Genomic DNA, 16,839 nt, shown 5'->3' with positions numbered 1-16,839 from the left:
AATAATGGTTACTTCTCAGAAAGTATTGAGCTTTTAAGAGGAGTAATACAAGTCTGTCCGTTGTCTCTGTACCTATTTATTACGGCCATTGATAATGCTAGTTATTAAAATTAGATCCAACAAGAGCATCAAGTGGTTAGAAACCTGGGGGATAAACACACAAGTGTCAATGTATGCCGATGACTCTAGTTTTTTCTTAAGTCCACAACCTGGATCCCTGCACAGTCTCGTTGAACATCTTGATCAATTTTCTAGCCTCTCTGGATTATGACAAGTGTACCATATTATTTTATTTATTTCACCTTTATTTAACCAGGTAGGCAAGTTGAGAACAAGTTCTCATTTACAATTGCGACCTGGCCAAGATAAAGCAAAGCAGTTCGACAACATACAAAAACACAGAGTTACACATGGAGGAAAACAACATACAATCAATGATACAGTAGAAAAAAATAAGACTATATACAATGTGAGCAAATGATGTGAGATAAGGGAGGTAAAGGCAAAAAAGGCCATGGTGGCAAAGTAAATAAAGTATAGCAAGTAAAACACTGGAATGGTAGATTTGTAATTTGAAGAAAGTTTAAAGTTAAAATATAAATAATATGGTGCAAAGGAGCAAAATAATAAATAAAAGAAATAAATACAGTAGGGGAAGAGGTAGTAGTTTGGGCTAAATTATAGATGGGCTATGTACAGGTGCAGTGATCTGAGAGCTGCTCTGATAGCTGGTGCTTAAAGCTAGTGAGGGAGATAAGTGTTTCCAGTTTCAAAGATTTTTGTAGTTCGTTCCAGTCATTGGCAGCAGAGAACTGGAAGGAGAGACAACCAAAGGAGGAGTTGGCTTTAGGGGTGACCAGAGAGATATACCTGCTGGAGCGCGTGCTACAGATGGGTGCTGCTATGGTGACCAGTGAGCGGAGATAAGGGGGGACTTTACCTAGCAGGGTCTTGTAGATGACCTGGAGCCAATGTGTTTGGCGACGATTATGAAGCGAAGGCCAGCCAACGAGAGCGTACAGGTCGCAGTGGTGGGTAGTATATGGGGCTTTGGTGACAAAACGGATGGCACTGTGATAGACTGCATCCAGCTTGTTGAGTAGGGTATTGGAAGCTATTTTGTAAATGACATCGCCGAAGTCGAGGATTGGTAGGATGGTCAGTTTTACGAGGTTAAGTTTGGCAGCATGAGTGAAGGATGCTTTCTTGCGAAATAGGAAGCCAATTCTAGATATAACTTTGGATTGGAGATGATTGATATGAGTCTGGAAGGAGAGTTTACAGTCTAACCAGACACCTAGGTATTTGTAGTTGTCCACAAATTCTAAGTCAGAACCGTCCAGAGAAGTGATGCTGGACAGGCAGGCAGGTGCAGGCAGCGATCGGTTGAAGAGCATGCATTTAGTTTTACTTGTATTTAGGAGCAGTTGGAGACCACGGAAGGAGAGTTGTATGGCATTGAAGCTCGTCTGGAGGGTTGTTAACACAGTGTCCAAAGAAGGGCCAGAAGTATACAGAATGGTCGTCTGCGTAGAGGTGGATCAGAGATTCACCAGCAGCAAGAGCGACATCATTGATGTATACAGAGAAAACAGCAGGCCCTCCGATTTGACACACTGAACTCTATCAGAGAAGTAGTTGGTGAACCAGGCGACGCAATCGTTTGAGAAACCAAGGCTACTGAGTCTGCCGATGAGGATGTGGTGATTAACAGAGTCAAAAGCTTTGGCCAGGTCAATGAATACGGCAGCACAGTATTGTTTCTTATCGATGGCGGTTACGATGTCGTTTAGGACCATGAGCGTGGCTGAGGTGCACCCATGACCAGTTCTGAAACCAGATTGCATAGCGGAGAGGGTGCGGTGGGATTACGTATTGGATCGTTAAAAAATACATTGTTTACACTACCTTGTAGTTTACTAATAAAACGGGCGGATGGTGAAGTAGACATACTTGGTATTCACATCTCAAAAAATATAAATTAACTTTCCACAATTAATTTCAATAGAAAGTTAGCAAAAATAAAACAGATTCTGCAAGCATGGAGAGGTAATTACTTGTCTATTTATGTAAAAATCCCATTGATTAACTCTTTGGTCCTATCACAGTTAACTTACTACATTTTACATTTTTACATTTTAGTCATTTAGCAGACGCTCTTATCCAGAGCGACTTACAAATTGGTGCATTCACCTATAATATCCAGTGGAACAACCACTTTACAATAGTGCATCTAAATCTTTTAAGGGGGGGTTAGAAGGATTACTTTATCCTATCCCAGGTATTCCTTGAAGAGGTGGGGTTTCAGGTGTCTCCGGAAGGTGGTGATTGACTCCGCTGTCCTGGCGTCGTGAGGGAGCTTGTTCCACCATTGGGGTGCCAGAGCAGCGAACAGTTTTGACTGGGCTGAGCGGGAACTGTGCTTCCTCAGAGGTAGGGAGGCGAGCAGGCCAGAGGTGGATGAACGGAGTGCCCTTGTTTGGGTGTAGGGCCTGATCAGAGCCTGAAGGTACGGAGGTGCCGTTCCCCTCACAGCTCCGTAGGCAAGCACCATGGTCTTGTAGCGGATGCGAGCTTCGACTGGAAGCCAGTGGAGAGAGCGGAGGAGCGGGGTGACGTGAGAGAACTTGGGAAGGTTGAACACCAGACGGGCTGCGGCGTTCTGGATGAGTTGTAGGGGTTTAATGGCACAGGCAGGGAGCCCAGCCAACAGCGAGTTGCAATAATCCAGACGGGAGATGACAAGTGCCTGGATTAGGACCTGCGCCGCTTCCTGTGTGAGGCAGGGTCGTACTCTGCGAATGTTGTAGAGCATGAACCTACAGGATCGGGTCACCGCCTTGATGTTGGTGGAGAACGACAGGGTGTTGTCCAGGGTCACGCCAAGGCTCTTAGCACTCTGGGAGGAGGACACAAGGGGAGTTGTCAACCGTGATGGCGAGATCATGGAACGGGCAGTCCTTCCCCGGGAGGAAGAGCAGCTCCGTCTTGCCGAGGTTCAGCTTGAGGTGGTGATCCGTCATCCACACTGATATGTCTGCCAGACATGCAGAGATGCGATTCGCCACCTGGTTGTCAGAAGGGGGAAAGGAGAAGATTAATTGTGTGTCATCTGCATAGCAATGATATGAGAGACCATGTGAGGATATGACAGAGCCAAGTGACCTGGTGTATAGCGAGAATAGGAGTGGGCCAAGAACAGAGCCCTGGGGGACACCAGTGGTGAGAGCACGTGGTGCGGAGACAGATTCTCGCCACGCCACCTGGTAGGAGCGACCTGTCAGGTAGGACGCAATCCAAGCGTGCGCGGTGCCGGTGATGCCCAGCTCGGAGAGGGTGGAGAGGAGGATCTGATGGTTCACGGTATCAAAGGCAGCAGATAGGTCTAGAAGGATGAGAGCAGAGGAGAGAGAGTTAGCTTTAGCAGTGCGGAGAGCCTCCGTGACACAGAGAAGAGCAGTCTCAGTTGAATGCCCAGTCTTGAAACCTGACTGATTAGGATCAAGAAGGTCATTCTGAGAGAGATAGCAAGAGAGGCTGGCCAAGGACGGCGCGTTCAAGAGTTTTGGAGAGAAAGGAAAGAAGGGATACTGGTCTGTAGTTGTTGACATCGGAGGGATCGAGTGTAGGTTTTTTCAGAAGGGGTGCAACTCTCGCTCTCTTGAAGACGGAAGGGACGTAGCCAGCGGTCAAGGATGCATTGATGAGCGAGGTGAGGTAGGGGAGAAGGTCTCCGGAAATGGTCTGGAGAAGAGAGGAGGGGATAGGGTCAAGTGGGCAGGTTGTTGGGCGGCCGGCCGTCACAAGACGCGAGATTTCATCTGGAGAGAGAGGGGAGAAAGAGGTCAAAGCACAGGGTAGGGCAGTGTGAGCAGGACCAGCAGTGTCGTTTGACTTAGCAACGAGGATCGGATGTCGTCAACCTTCTTTTCAAAATGGTTGACGAAGTCATCCGCAGAGAGGGAGGAGGGGGGGGAGGGGGAGGAGGATTCAGGAGGGAGGAGAAGGTAGCAAAGAGCTTCCTAGGGTTAGAGGCAGATGCTTGGAGTTTAGAGTGGTAGAAAGTGGCTTTAGCAGCAGAGACAGAAGAGGAAAATGTAGAGAGGAGGGAGTGAAAGGATGCCAGGTCCGCAGGGAGGCGAGTTTTCCTCCATTTCCGCTCGGCTGCCCGGAGCCCTGTTCTGTGAGCTCGCAGTGAGTCGTCGAGCCACGGAGCAGGAGGGGAGGACCGAGCCGGCCTGGAGGATAGGGGACAGAGGAAATCAAAGGATGCAGAGAGGGAGGAGAGGAGGGTTTGTGTAGGCAGAATCAGGAGATAGGTTGGAGAAGGTTTGAGCAGAGGGAAGAGATGATAGGATGGAAGAGGAGAGAGTAGCGGGAGAGAGAGAGCGAAGGTTGGGACGGCGCAATACCATCCGTGTAGGGGGAGAGTGAGAAGTGTTGGATGAGAGCGAGAGGGAAAAGGATACAAGGTAGTGGTCGGAGACTTGGAGGGGAGTTGCAATGAGATTAGTGGAAGAACAGCATCTAGTAAAGATGAGGTCAAGCGTATTGCCTGCCTTGTGAGTAGGGGGGGGAAGGTGAGAGGGTGAGGTCGAAAGAGGAGAGGAGTGGAAAGAAGGAGGCAGAGAGGAATGAGTCGAAGGTAGATGTGGGGAGGTTAAAGTCACCCAGAACTGTGAGAGGTGAGCCATCCTCAGGAAAGGAACTTATCAAGGCGTCAAGCTCATTGATGAACTCTCCAAGGGAACCTGGAGGGCGATAAATGATAAGGATGTTAAGCTTGAAAGGGCTGGTAACTGTGACAGCATGGAATTCAAATGAGGAGATAGACAGATGGGTCAGGGGAGAAAGAGAGAATGTCCACTTGGGAGAGATGAGGATTCCAGTGCCACCACCCCGCTGGCTCGATGCTCTAGGGGTATGCGAGAACACGTAGTCAGACGAGGAGAGAGCAGTAGGAGTAGCAGTGTTATCTGTGGTGATCCATGTTTCCGTCAGCGCCAGGAAGTCTAGGGACTGGAGGGTAGCATAGGCTGAGATGGACTCAGCCTTGTTGGCCGCAGACCGGCAGTTCCAGAGGCTGCCGGAGACCTGGAACTCCATGTGGGTCGTGCGCGCTGGGACCACCAGGTTAGAGTGGCAGCGGCCACGCGGTGTGGAGCGTTTGTATGGCCTGTGCAGAGGAGAGAGAACAGGGATAGGCAGACACATAGTAGACAAGCTACAGAAGAGGCTACGCTAATGCAAATGAGATTGGAGTGACAAGTGGACTACACGTCTCGAATGTTCAGGAAGTTAAGCTTACGTTGCAAAAATGTTATTGACTAAAATGATACAGTACTGCTGGCTGGTGGAGTAGGCTAGCTAGCAGTGGCTGCGTTGTTGACTTTGAACGTGTAGCTGGCTAGGTAACCTCGGTAGTTTCAGTACTACACCTTGTCATGATACAAAGCAACTTTGTAGCTAGCTAGCTAACATAACACTAATCAAGACGTTCCTTGTAGTGTATATAGTTTCAACAATGCTGCTCGTCGGTAATAGTTGGCTAGGTTAGGAAAAATGGCGTCGCGGGGGACGGAAATAGCTGGCTAGCTAACCTCGATGGCTGGCTAGCTAACAATTATCAATTAACAATTATCAAGCTATGACAAAGACAACTAGGTAGCTAGCTAGGTAACACTGCACTAGTCAAATCGTTCCGTTGTAAAGTATTAGTAACTACAGCGCTGCTAGTCGGTAACGGTTGGCTAGCTGGCAGTGGGTTAATGATGACTAGGTGTGTTGAGTAAGTCTGGCGCCGCGTCGCGGCTGGCTAGCACACCTCGATAATACTCAAACTCAAACTACACAATTATCTTAGATACAGAGACAGCAAAGACAACTATGTAGCTGGCTAACTAACACTAACACCACACTAATCAAGTCGTTGCGTTGTAATGTAATAGTTTCTGCGGTGCTGCTAGTCGGTAGAAGTTGGCTAGCTAACAGTGATGACTAGCTAGCTAGCAGCTAGCAGTGTTGACTACGTTAGGAGGACGAAGATAGCTAGCCTCGATAATTACTCAGTTACTCTAAACTACACAATTATCTTTGATACAAAGACGGATATGTAGCTAGCTAAGAAGAATTGCTCAGATCAAACAAATCAAGCCGTTGTAATGTAGCGAAGTGTAATATTACCTGTGGAGCGAAGCGTGGTGCGACTGCACTAATGGCACTGCCTACTCCAGATGACTCGTTTTTTAAATCATATCAACTAAATATATTTCATTTTATTTGGAATGCTAAGCCAGACAAAATTAAACATACCTATTTATATAATGAATATGTTTGGGGGATAAAATGATTAACTATTAAAGCTAGAACCTCTCACTAAAAGCTTCACTCATGCAAAAGTTCTACTTAAACCCAAAAATGGTTCTCCATTAAATTATTAAGAAAGGCTCATCCTTCGTTCAAAAATTGCATTTTTGCCTTTATACAGATTACAACTTATCATTTCCGACTAATTGAAAAGGACATTTTGTTTAAAGTATCGCCCTTTCTTAAACAAGCCAAACAACGCTGGTTACAATTTCAGTTTTATTCCCCAGAAAAGATAGAACAAATATTACAACAAATGTGATGGTTAAACTCAATTATACTGATTAATTAATAAAAAACTATTCTTTATGGATTAAAAAAAATGTATTTTATTGATTAATGATATTATGAATAGAAACGGAGGAGTTATCTGACATATGCTGTTATCAAAAATATATGAGAATATCTGCTACATACAAATTTACAACCAACTGATTGCAGCACTACCACAAAAATGGATGAGGCAAGGGGAAAAGGGAGAAGCTATGTTATGCAAGGTAGATGTCAATTCTTCATGGGTAGCTAGGTAGCTAGCTAATAATTCTTCATGGGTAGCTAGCTAGCTAATAATTCTTCATGGTAGCTAGCTAGCTAATAATTCTTCATGGGTAGCTAGCTAGCTAATAATTCTTCATGGGTAGCTAGCTAGCTAATAATTCTTCATGGGTAGCTAGCTAGCTAACAATTCTTCATGGGTAACTAGCTAATAATTATTCGTGGCTATCTGGCTAGCAATTTACGCACACTACAGTGGTTACTGTAGGCCGGTAAACATTGTAGGCCGGTAAAAATACAAACATTACCACAGCATGTATTTGTTAATGTATCAGATAAAACATTGTAGTCAGGGAACATATGAGATGTGAATAGACAACATTTCATTGCAAAGTCGGAGTGTATTTTCTCTCGCTTCAGCTCAAATAATGGCCGCCATTGATTTAGAGAAATTTTGCGTAATTTTTTAAGTGGTTGCGTCATATTTCTGTGCATACCTTCCATTGAAGTTTGAATGGATGCTTCAAAATATGTACAAACGGAGTGCTCGGAGCACAGTGTCTCTCCCCTCCTTCACCTTCTCTAACCTCTACCGCCAAATCTCCCAATCTCTCCTCTCCCTGTCACGTCCTGACCAGTATAAGGGCTAATTGTTATGGTAGTTTGGTCAGGACGTGGCAGAGGGTATTTGTTTTATGTGGTTCGGGGTGGTGTTTTTGTAGAAGGGCGTTTGATTTATTATTTCCGGGTTTTGGTTTATGTTCTAGGTTTATGTATTTCTATGTTTAGTCTAGTGAGTGTATTTCTATGTTAGATTAATGGGGGTTTGGGACTCTCAATTGGAGGCAGGTGCTTCCTCGTTGCCTCTGATTGAGAGTCCTATATATGGGTAATTGTTTGGTGTAGGTTTTGTGGGAGATTGTTTCTTGTCTAGCGTGTGTGAGCCTGAGAAGACTGTTCGTTGATCGTGAGTTCGTTTTGTTTTTTTGGTGTTCATTTTGAGTTTAATAAAAGTTCAAGATGAGCAACCACATACCTGCTGCATTTTGGTCCTCCTTTCCCATCGACAACCGTGACACTCCCCTACTCCACCCTCTCTAAACCTTACCTCCAAATCTCCCAATCTCTCCTCTCCCCTCCTCCACCCTCTCTAACCCCTACCTCCAAATCTCCCAAACTCTCCTCTTCTCCCCCTCTCTAACCCCTACCTTTTCTCAACCTCTCTGCTTCTATACCCCTACTGCCTTTTTCTCTCTACTCCTCTCTTCCTCTCTTTCTCTGTCTTTCTCTCCCCCATTCCCTCTCACTCCATTCTCCCTCTCACTCCATTCTCTCCTTCTCTTTCTCTGTCTTTCTCTCCCCATTCCCTCTCACTCCATTCTCCCTCTCACTCCATTCTCTCCCTCTTTCTCTCCCCCATTCCCTCTCACTCCATTCTCTCCCACTCTTTCTCTCCCCATTCCCTCTCACTCCATTCTCTCCCTCTCTTTCTCTCCCCCATTCCCTCTCTCTCTCTCTCTCTGTCTTTCTCTCCCCCATTGTCTGTCTGTCTGTCTGTCTGTCTGTCTGTCTGTCTGTCTGTCTGTCTGTCTGTCTGTCTGTCTGTCTGTCTTTCTCTCCCCCATTCCCTGTCTGTCTCTCTGTCTTTCTCTCCCCCATTGTCTGTCTGTCTGTCTGTCTGTCTGTCTTTCTCTCTCTCTCTCTCTCCCCGCCATTGTGTCTCTCTCTCTGTCTCTCTCTCTGTCTCTCTCTCTGTCTCTCAATGTGTCTCTCTCTGTGTCTCTCTCTCTCTCTCTCTCTCTGTCTCTCTCTGTCTCTCTCTCTCTCTGTCTCTCTCTCTCTCTCTCTCTCTCTGTCTCTCTCTGTCTCTCTCTCTCTCTCTCTCTGTCTCTCTCTGTCTCTCTCTCTCTCTCTCTGTCTCTCTCTCTCTGTCTGTCTCTCTCTCTCTCTCTCTCTCTGTCTCTCTCTCTCTGTCTCTCTCTCTCTCTCTGTCTCTCTCTCTGTCTCTCTCTGTCTCTCACTCTCTCTGTCTCTCTCTCTCTCTCTCTCTCTCTCTCTCTGTCTCTCTCTCTGCAGTGAGTGTGTGTCCTGCCCGATGGGTCAGTTTGACCACTCTAAAATATTGATGAGTGATAACTACTCTGTCTCTCTCTCTTTCTCTCCACTCCCTCCCTCCCTTTCTCTCCTCCCTCTCTCTCCTTCTCTCCCTTCTCTCACCAGTCGGGTTGGTTTAACCTCACTAAACTGACTCCAAATGATGTTCTCTCTCACATCTCTGTCCAATCCCTCTCTCCCATCCCTCTTTCTCACAGCGGGTCTGATTTAACTGCTGTGAAATATTAATAAAATTGATATCTGATAGAGAGAGAAAGAGAGAGAGAAGTAGAGAGAGAGAATGAGAGCGAGCGAGAAAGAGGGATGGAGAGAAAGAGGGATAGATGATAGACAGATAGATTAATAAAAAATGAAGAACTAAAAATTATGCTTTCAGAATCTCCCAGTGCTGAACTTCTCTTTCACTGGCTGTGTGTGTGTGTGTGTGTGTGTGTGTGTGTGATTCCGGAGTGCCGTCTGGAAAAGCACAGCCTCTCTTCCGCTGCAGAGGGAACACCAAGCCAGGAGACTGGTTCTACGCCAGGAGAGAGAGAGAGAGTGAGAGAGAGAAGGGTGGGGGTTGCCTAGCACCAGGGGAAGGATGGAGAACCTGTGCCAAGAGAGAGAAGAGGATGGAGAAAAGAGGAGAAAGGAGGGGGGAACACGAGCACCAGGGAAGGATGGAGACTCTGTCAGACTGGGGCCATGCCAGGACATGATACACTGGAGAGGAAGAGAGGGGGTGGAGGAGAGGGTGGAGGAGGAGGAAGAGAGGGTGGAGGAGGAGAAGAGCGGGTGGAGGAGAGGAAGAGAGGGGTGAAGAGGAGGAGGAGGGGAAGCGGAGAAGGAGTGGACGGAGGGGTTGTAGGAAGAGGAAAATAGAGGTTAACAGGGGAACAGGAGAGGAGGAGAGAGGAGAGAGAGAAGTAGAAATGGAGGAAGACAGTGGAAGTAAAAGAGGAGAAAGAATGAGGAGAGGTTGTCACCAATGTCATAACATCAATATATATATAATCATACTCCAACATTACAACAACGTCAATATAATATAACCATATTCCAACGTCACAACAACGTCAATATAATATAACCATATTCCAACGTAACAACATCAAAATAATACAACCATATTCCAACGTCATAACAATGTCAATATAATATAACCATATTCCAACGTCGTAACAACATCAATATAATATAACCATATTCCAACGTCACAACAACGTCAATATAATATAACTATATTCTGTCATAACAATGTCAATATAATATAACCATATTCCAACGTCACAAAATAGAGGACAGACACATGGCGGTGAGCCATCTCCCCCTTTATCTCCTCCTCTCTCCGTCCATCTCTCCTTTCATCGCCTCCTTCCTGCCATCTCCTCCCTCCCTCCCTCCATCTCCCCCTTTATCTCATCCTCCCTCCATCCATCTCACTCAATGCTAGTAGTCTGTTCATTATGTGTGTGTTTATCATGAATTCAGGACATTGGGGGTTGTGACTTGGAAATAATAAGACCCAATTATTGTGAGTCATAGTCTAATGCCACACACACACACACAAATACAGACACACACACACACACACACACACACACACACACACACACACACACACACACACACACACACACACACACACACACACACACACACACACACACACACACACACACACACACACACTTCCCATGCATTCCCCTTTTTAGACTCTTTCAGACTATTTTTTCACATCTTATTTTCTTTGTTTATTTGGTTATACATGTCCCTCCTCTCCTCCACTGCTTCTCCTTCATCTGCCTCCTCATCTCCTCCTCTCCTCCACTGCTTCTCCTTCATCTGCCTCCTCCCCTCATCTCCTCTCCTCCTCCCCTCCTCTACTTGTCCCTCCTCTCCTCCACTGCTTCTCCTTCATCTGCCTCCTCATCTCCTCCTCTCCTCCACTGCTTCTCCTTCATCTGCCTCCTCCCCTCATCTCCTCTCCTCCTCCCCTCCTCTACTGCTTCTCCTTCATCTCCCATTTCCTCCCTCTCTTCTTCTCCTCTAATCTGTTCCAGTGAGTACAGATGTAACAGAGGTTGAAAGGTCGCCAATGGTGTTCTATAGCTCAACTGGTTGGTACGTTGTCAAGGAGGGCGGTCAGGTGTGTTTGGGATCAGAGGACCACCGGCTGGAGCCCAGTAAGGGGACAGGGACAGTGGAGGAAGAGAAGCTGTTAGCAACACACTGATGTTGGTTTCACAACAACAGACAGTTAGATGGTAAACAGGTACATTTATCCCTCTCCTCTCCTCTCCTCTCCTCTCCTCTCCTCTCCTCTCCTCTCCTCTCCTCTCCTCTCCTCTCCTCTCCTCTCCTCTCCTCTCCTCTCCTCTCCTCTCTCCTCTCCTCCCTCTCCTCTGTTCTAGTAACAACAGCAGAGAGTTAGATGGTAATCAGGAACATTTATCCTCTCCTCTCCTCTCTCCTCTCCTCTCCTCTCCTCTCCTCTCCTCTCCTCTCCTCTCCTCTCCTCTCCTCTCCTCTCCTCTCCTCTCCTCTCCTCTCCACTGTTCCAGAAACAACAGCAGACTGTTAGATGGTAAACAGGGACATTTATTTCAGTTTTAACATAAAGAACCATGCTATCTCTCTCAACACATCATCAATATTATATAGAGGCCCAAATGATACCCTATTCCCTATATAGTGCACTACTATAGACCAGAGCCCTAGTCCCTATATAGTGCACTACTTTAGACCAGAACCCTATTCCCTATGTAGTGCACTTCTATAGACCAGAGCCCTATTCCCTATATAGTGCACTACTTTAGACCAGAGCCCTATTCCCTATATAGTGCACTACTTTAGAACAGAACCCTATTCCCTATATAGTGCACTACTTTGGGCTCTGGTCATAAAGTAGTACACTGTATTCAACTTCTGTGTCTCTTTCTTTTCTCCACAACCCCAGACTGTTTCCAACTTCAGTCAGAATGTATTTTCCTCAAATATATTGACACACCAACTGTCCCAGATACAGGCTCTCTCTCTCTATAGATATAGTCCATCAGTCTTCCTTATCCTCCTCTCTCTCTATAGATATAGTCCATCAGTCTTCCTTCTCCTCCTCTCTCTCTATAGATATAGTCCATCAGTCTTCCTTATCCTCCTCTCTCTATAGATATAGTCCATCAGTCTTCCTTCTCCTCCTCTCTCTCTCCAGAGATATAGTCCATCAGTTCTCCTTCTCCTCCTCTCTCTCTCCAGAGATATAGTCCATCAGTCCTCCTTCTCCTCCTCTCTAGGGATATAGCCCATCAGTCCTCCTTCTCCTCCTCTCTCTCTAGGGATATAGTCCATCAGTCCTCCTTCTCCTCCTCTCTCTCTAGAGATATAGTCCATCAGTCCTCCTTCTCCTCCTCTCTCTCTACAGAGATATAGTCCATCAGTTCTCCTTCTCCTCCTCTCTCTCTCCAGGGATATAGTCCATCAGTCCTCCTTCTCCTCCTCTCTCTCCAGAGATATATTCCATCAGTCCTCCTTCTCCTCCTCTCTCTCTCTATAGATATAGTCCATCAGTCCTCCTTCTCCTCCTCTCTCTCTCCAGAGATACAGTCCATCAGTCCTCCTTCTCCTCCTCTCTCTAGAGATATAGTACATCAGTCCTCCTTCTCTTCCTCTCTCTCTCTATAGATATAGTCCATCAGTCCTCCTTCTCGTCCTCTCTCTCTCTATAGATATAGTCCATCAGTCCTCCTTCTTCTTCTCTTTCTCTATAGATATAGTCCATCAGTCCTCCTTCTCCTCCTCTCTCTCCATAGATATAGTCCATCAGTCCTCCTTCTTCTTCTCTCTCTTTATAGATATAGTCCATCAGTCCTCCTTCTCCTCCTCTCTCTCCAGAGATATATTCCATCAGTCCTCCTTCTCCTCCTCTCTCTCTCTATAGATATAGTCCACCAGTCCTCCTTCTCCTCCCTCTCTCTCTCCAGAGATACAGTCCACCAGTCCTCCTTCTCCTCCTCTCTCTAGAGATATAGTACATCAGTCCTCCTTCTCTTACTCTCTCTCTCTATAGATATAGTCCATCAGTCCTCCTTCTCCTCCTCTCTCTCTCTATAGATATAGTCCATCAGTCCTCCTTCTTCTTCTCTTTCTCTATAGATATAGTCCATCAGTCCTCCTTCTCCTCCTCTCTCTCTATAGATATAGTCCATCAGTCCTCCTTCTCCTCCTCTCTCTCTAGGAATATAGTCCATTAGTCCTCATTCTCCTCCTCTCTCTCTATAGATATAGTCCATCAGTCCTCCTTCTCCTCCTCTCTCTCTAGGGATATAGTCCATCAGTCCTCCTTCTCCTCCTCTCTCTCTATAGATATAGTCCATCAGTCCTCCTTCTCCTCCTCTCTCTCAAGGAATATAGTCCATCAGTCCTCCTTCTTCTCCTCCTCTCTCTCTCTAGAGATATAGTCCATCAGTCCTCCTTCTCCTCCTCTCTCTGTATAGAGATATAGTCCATCAGTCCTCCTTCTCCTCCTCCTCTCCTCTTCTTCCACCTCTTCCTCTCAAGATATAGTCATCAGTCTCTCACCCACTCCTCTCCCACTCCACTTCATTTCCTTCTCTTCCTCCTCCTCCTCCTCCTCCTCCTCCTCCTCCTTCTCCTCCTCTCTCTGTATAGAGATATAGTCTGTCAGTCTCTCTCCTCTCCTCTCTTCTTTCTCCTTCCCTCCTCTCCTCTCCTCCTCTATCCGTCGCTCTGTATAACATGAAACAGGGTCACGTTATAGATGACCTGATGTCCATTGTTCCATGTGTAGAGGGCCCTCTCTCTGGGGTTATAGTCCATCATGGAGATGTGGGAGTACTGGTTGTGGAAGGGGATGTCTGTGTACTCATAGCTGGAGGAATTGGTGTGGTAAGCAAAGTGGACCTTAGCTCCGGCCAGATGGGAGTTGGTGACGTACAGGGTACCACAGATCATGAAGGTCTCCCCTGCACTGCGTTTAGGAAACCCTGTGTCCCAACTCTGGAGAATGTCGAGAGAACGAGGGTCCAACCGACTGACCTGGAGAGAGGGGGGGAGGGAATGAGGGGTTGAAGGAGGGAGGGAACGAGGGGGTGAGGGAGGGAGGATGCGAGATAAAGGAGAGAGAGAGATGTGACCTGGGACACACTCAGATATACACACACACATCCTCCCTACCAGTGTGTTAGAGATGTAGACTACCTACCAGTATGTTAGAGATGTAGAATACCTGCCAGTATGTTAGAGATGTAGACTACCTGCCAGTGTGTTAGAGATGTAGACTACCTACCAGTATGTTAGAGATGTAGACTACCTACCAGTATGTTAGAGATGTAGACTACCTACCAGTACGTTAGAGATGTAGACTACCTACCAGTATGTTAGAGATGTAGACTACCTACCAGTACGTTAGAGATGTAGACTACCTACCAGTACGTTAGAGATGTAGACTACCTACCAGTACGTTAGAGATGTAGACTACCTACCAGTATGTTAGAGATGTAGACTACCTGCCAGTATGTTAGAGATGTAGACCACCTACCAGTATGTTAGAGATGTAGACTACCTACCGGTATGTTAGAGATGTAGACTACCTACCAGTATGTTAGAGATGTAGACTACCTACCAGTATGTTAGAGATGTAGACTACCTGCCAGTATGTTAGAGATGTCACGTCCTGACCAGCAGGTGGAGTAGGTGTATAAGTTTTGGTCAGGGCGTGGCAGAAGGAGTTGTGTTTTGTATGTTCTGTCTAGGTTGGGTTGTTCTATGTATAGTTAATTGGGGTGGACTTCCAATTGAAGGCAGGTGTGTGGTGTTGCCTTTGATTGGGAGTCCTATATTAGTTGAGTGTGTTTGTCTGTGTGTTTGTGGGGAATTGTTTGTGAGCACTGCGTTTATTGAGCCTGCAACACTGCCTGGTCGTGTTTATTGTTTTGTTTTTGTTCTGTGGATGCTTTACGTATTTTCATTAAAAGAATGAGTATCTACATTCCCGCTGCATGTTGGTCCTCCCTTCAACACCACGACGAAGTCCGTGACAGAATTCCCCACCAAACCAGGACCAAGCAGTGGAAGGATTCTGGCAAGGACTGGGGAAAACGACTGGTAAGGGAGCCCGAGAGGCACCCCCAAAAAATGTTTAGGGGGGGGCACAAGGGCTGTTTGACGGGGCAAGACTGGAGACCCAGGCCAGCGCCCCGTACCCTTTTTAGAGGTAAACAGACTGGACAGGTCCCGTGCTTTGGGGTAGGTGCTATGATAAGGCCTGGTATTTTCAGGCCAGTATGCTCAGTACCAGCACCCCGCATGTGCCAGGGGAAAGAGGGCATCGAGCCAGCAGGGGTGATGCCAACCCTGCGCTTTAGACTGCCAGTGCGCCTCTACGGTCCGGTGTTTCCCGTTACACACACTAGCCTTGAAGTGCGTGTATCCGGGCTGGCCCGTCCAGTACCAGCTCCACGCACAAGGCTTCTAGTGCGTCAGTCAAGCCCCGCCAGTCAAGAGTCGCCAGAGCTGTCCGTCAGTGAAGAGTCGCCAGAGCTGTCCATCAGTCAAGAGTCGCCAGAGCTGTCCGTCAGTCAAGAGTTGCCAGAGCTGCCCGTCAGTCAAGAGTCGCCAGAGCTGCCCGTCAGTCAAGAGTCGCCAGAGCTGCCCGTCAGTCAAGTCGCCAGAGCTGCCCGTCAGTCAAGAGTCGCCAGAGCTGCCCGTCAGTCAAGAGTCGCCAGAGCTGCCCGTCAGTCAAGTCGCCAGAGCTGCCCGCCAGTCAAGAGTCGCCAGAGCTGCCTGCCAGTCAAGAGTCGCCAGAGCTGCCCGCCAGTCAGGAGTCGCCAGAGCCACCCACTAGTCAGGAGCCGCCAGAGTGGCCAGTCTGCCCGGAGATGCCAGAGTGGCCCGACTGCCCAGAGATGCCAGAGTGGCCCGACTGCCCAGAGCTGCCAGAGTGGCCAGTCTGCCTGGAGATGCCAGAGTGGCCCGACTGCCCGGAGATGCCAGAGTGGCCCGACTGCCCGGAGATGCCAGAGTGGCCCGACTGCCCGGAGATGCCAGAGTGGCCCGACTGCCCGGAGATGCCAGAGTGGCCCGACTGCCCGGAGCTGCCAGAGTGGCCCGACTGCCCGGAGCTGCCAGAGTGGCCCGCCGGCCAGGATCAGCCAGAGTGGCCCGCCGGCCAGGATCAGCCAGAGTGGCCCGTCGGCCAGGATCAGCCAGAGTGGCCCGTCGGCCAGGATCAGCCAGAGTGGCCCGCCGGCCAGGATCAGCCAGAGTGGCCCGTCGGCCAGGATCAGCCAGAGTGGCCCGCCAGCCGGCCACAGTCAGAGACACCCGCCAGCCGGTCACGGCAAGAGTCGCCCGCCAGTCGGGCAAAGTCAGGTGCGCCTACTAGTCTTCCGGAGCAGCCAGGGGCGCTACCGAAGTGGGCAACGACAAGGGTGGAGCGGGGTCCACGTCCCGCACCTGAGCTGCCTCCAACATAGGTGGGTTGGGGAGGGGGGGTGTAGCACAGTGCCGTCGTTGACGGCAGCCACCCTCCCTTCCCTCCCTGTAGTTAGGGGGATTTGTTCTGTTTGTTTTGGGTGTTCTGTGTTTTCTTTTGAAGGTGCATTCAGGGTCTGCACCTTTAGGGGGGGTAATGTCACGTCCTGACCAGCAGGTGGAGTAGGTGTATAAGTTTTGGTCAGGGCGTGGCAGAAGGAGTTGTGTTTTGTATGTTCTGTCTAGGTTGGGTTGTTCTATGTATAGTTAATTGGGGTGGACTTCCAATTGAAGGCAGGTGTGTGGTGTTGCCTTTGATTGGGAGTCCTATATTAGTTGGGTGTGTTTGTCTGTGTGTTTGTGGGGAATTGTTTGTGAGCACTGCGTTTATTG

The 16,839-nt window shown here is 47.9% G+C and overlaps 1 protein-coding gene across 2 annotated transcripts in view; it reads right to left on the bottom strand.

Annotated features, from left to right (window-relative positions):
- Positions 1–13,412: 13,412 nt before the first annotated feature.
- Positions 13,413–16,839, bottom strand: part of LOC106593847 (noelin-2) — an 81,377-nt gene continuing 77,950 nt past the window's right edge. For both annotated transcript variants that reach the window (XM_045710335.1, XM_045710331.1), the window contains exon 8: positions 13,413–14,010. In XM_045710335.1, coding sequence (XP_045566291.1) covers positions 13,690–14,010 — 321 coding nt within the window. In that variant the 3' untranslated portion in view covers positions 13,413–13,689. The remainder of the gene's footprint in view (positions 14,011–16,839) is intronic.

Source organism: Salmo salar, chromosome ssa02, assembly GCF_905237065.1.
Source record: "Salmo salar chromosome ssa02, Ssal_v3.1, whole genome shotgun sequence".
Taxonomy (NCBI): Eukaryota; Metazoa; Chordata; class Actinopteri; order Salmoniformes; family Salmonidae; genus Salmo; species Salmo salar.
The sequence above is the reverse complement of the archived record's forward strand: the minus strand, read 5'-3'. Positions and strand labels throughout refer to the sequence as shown.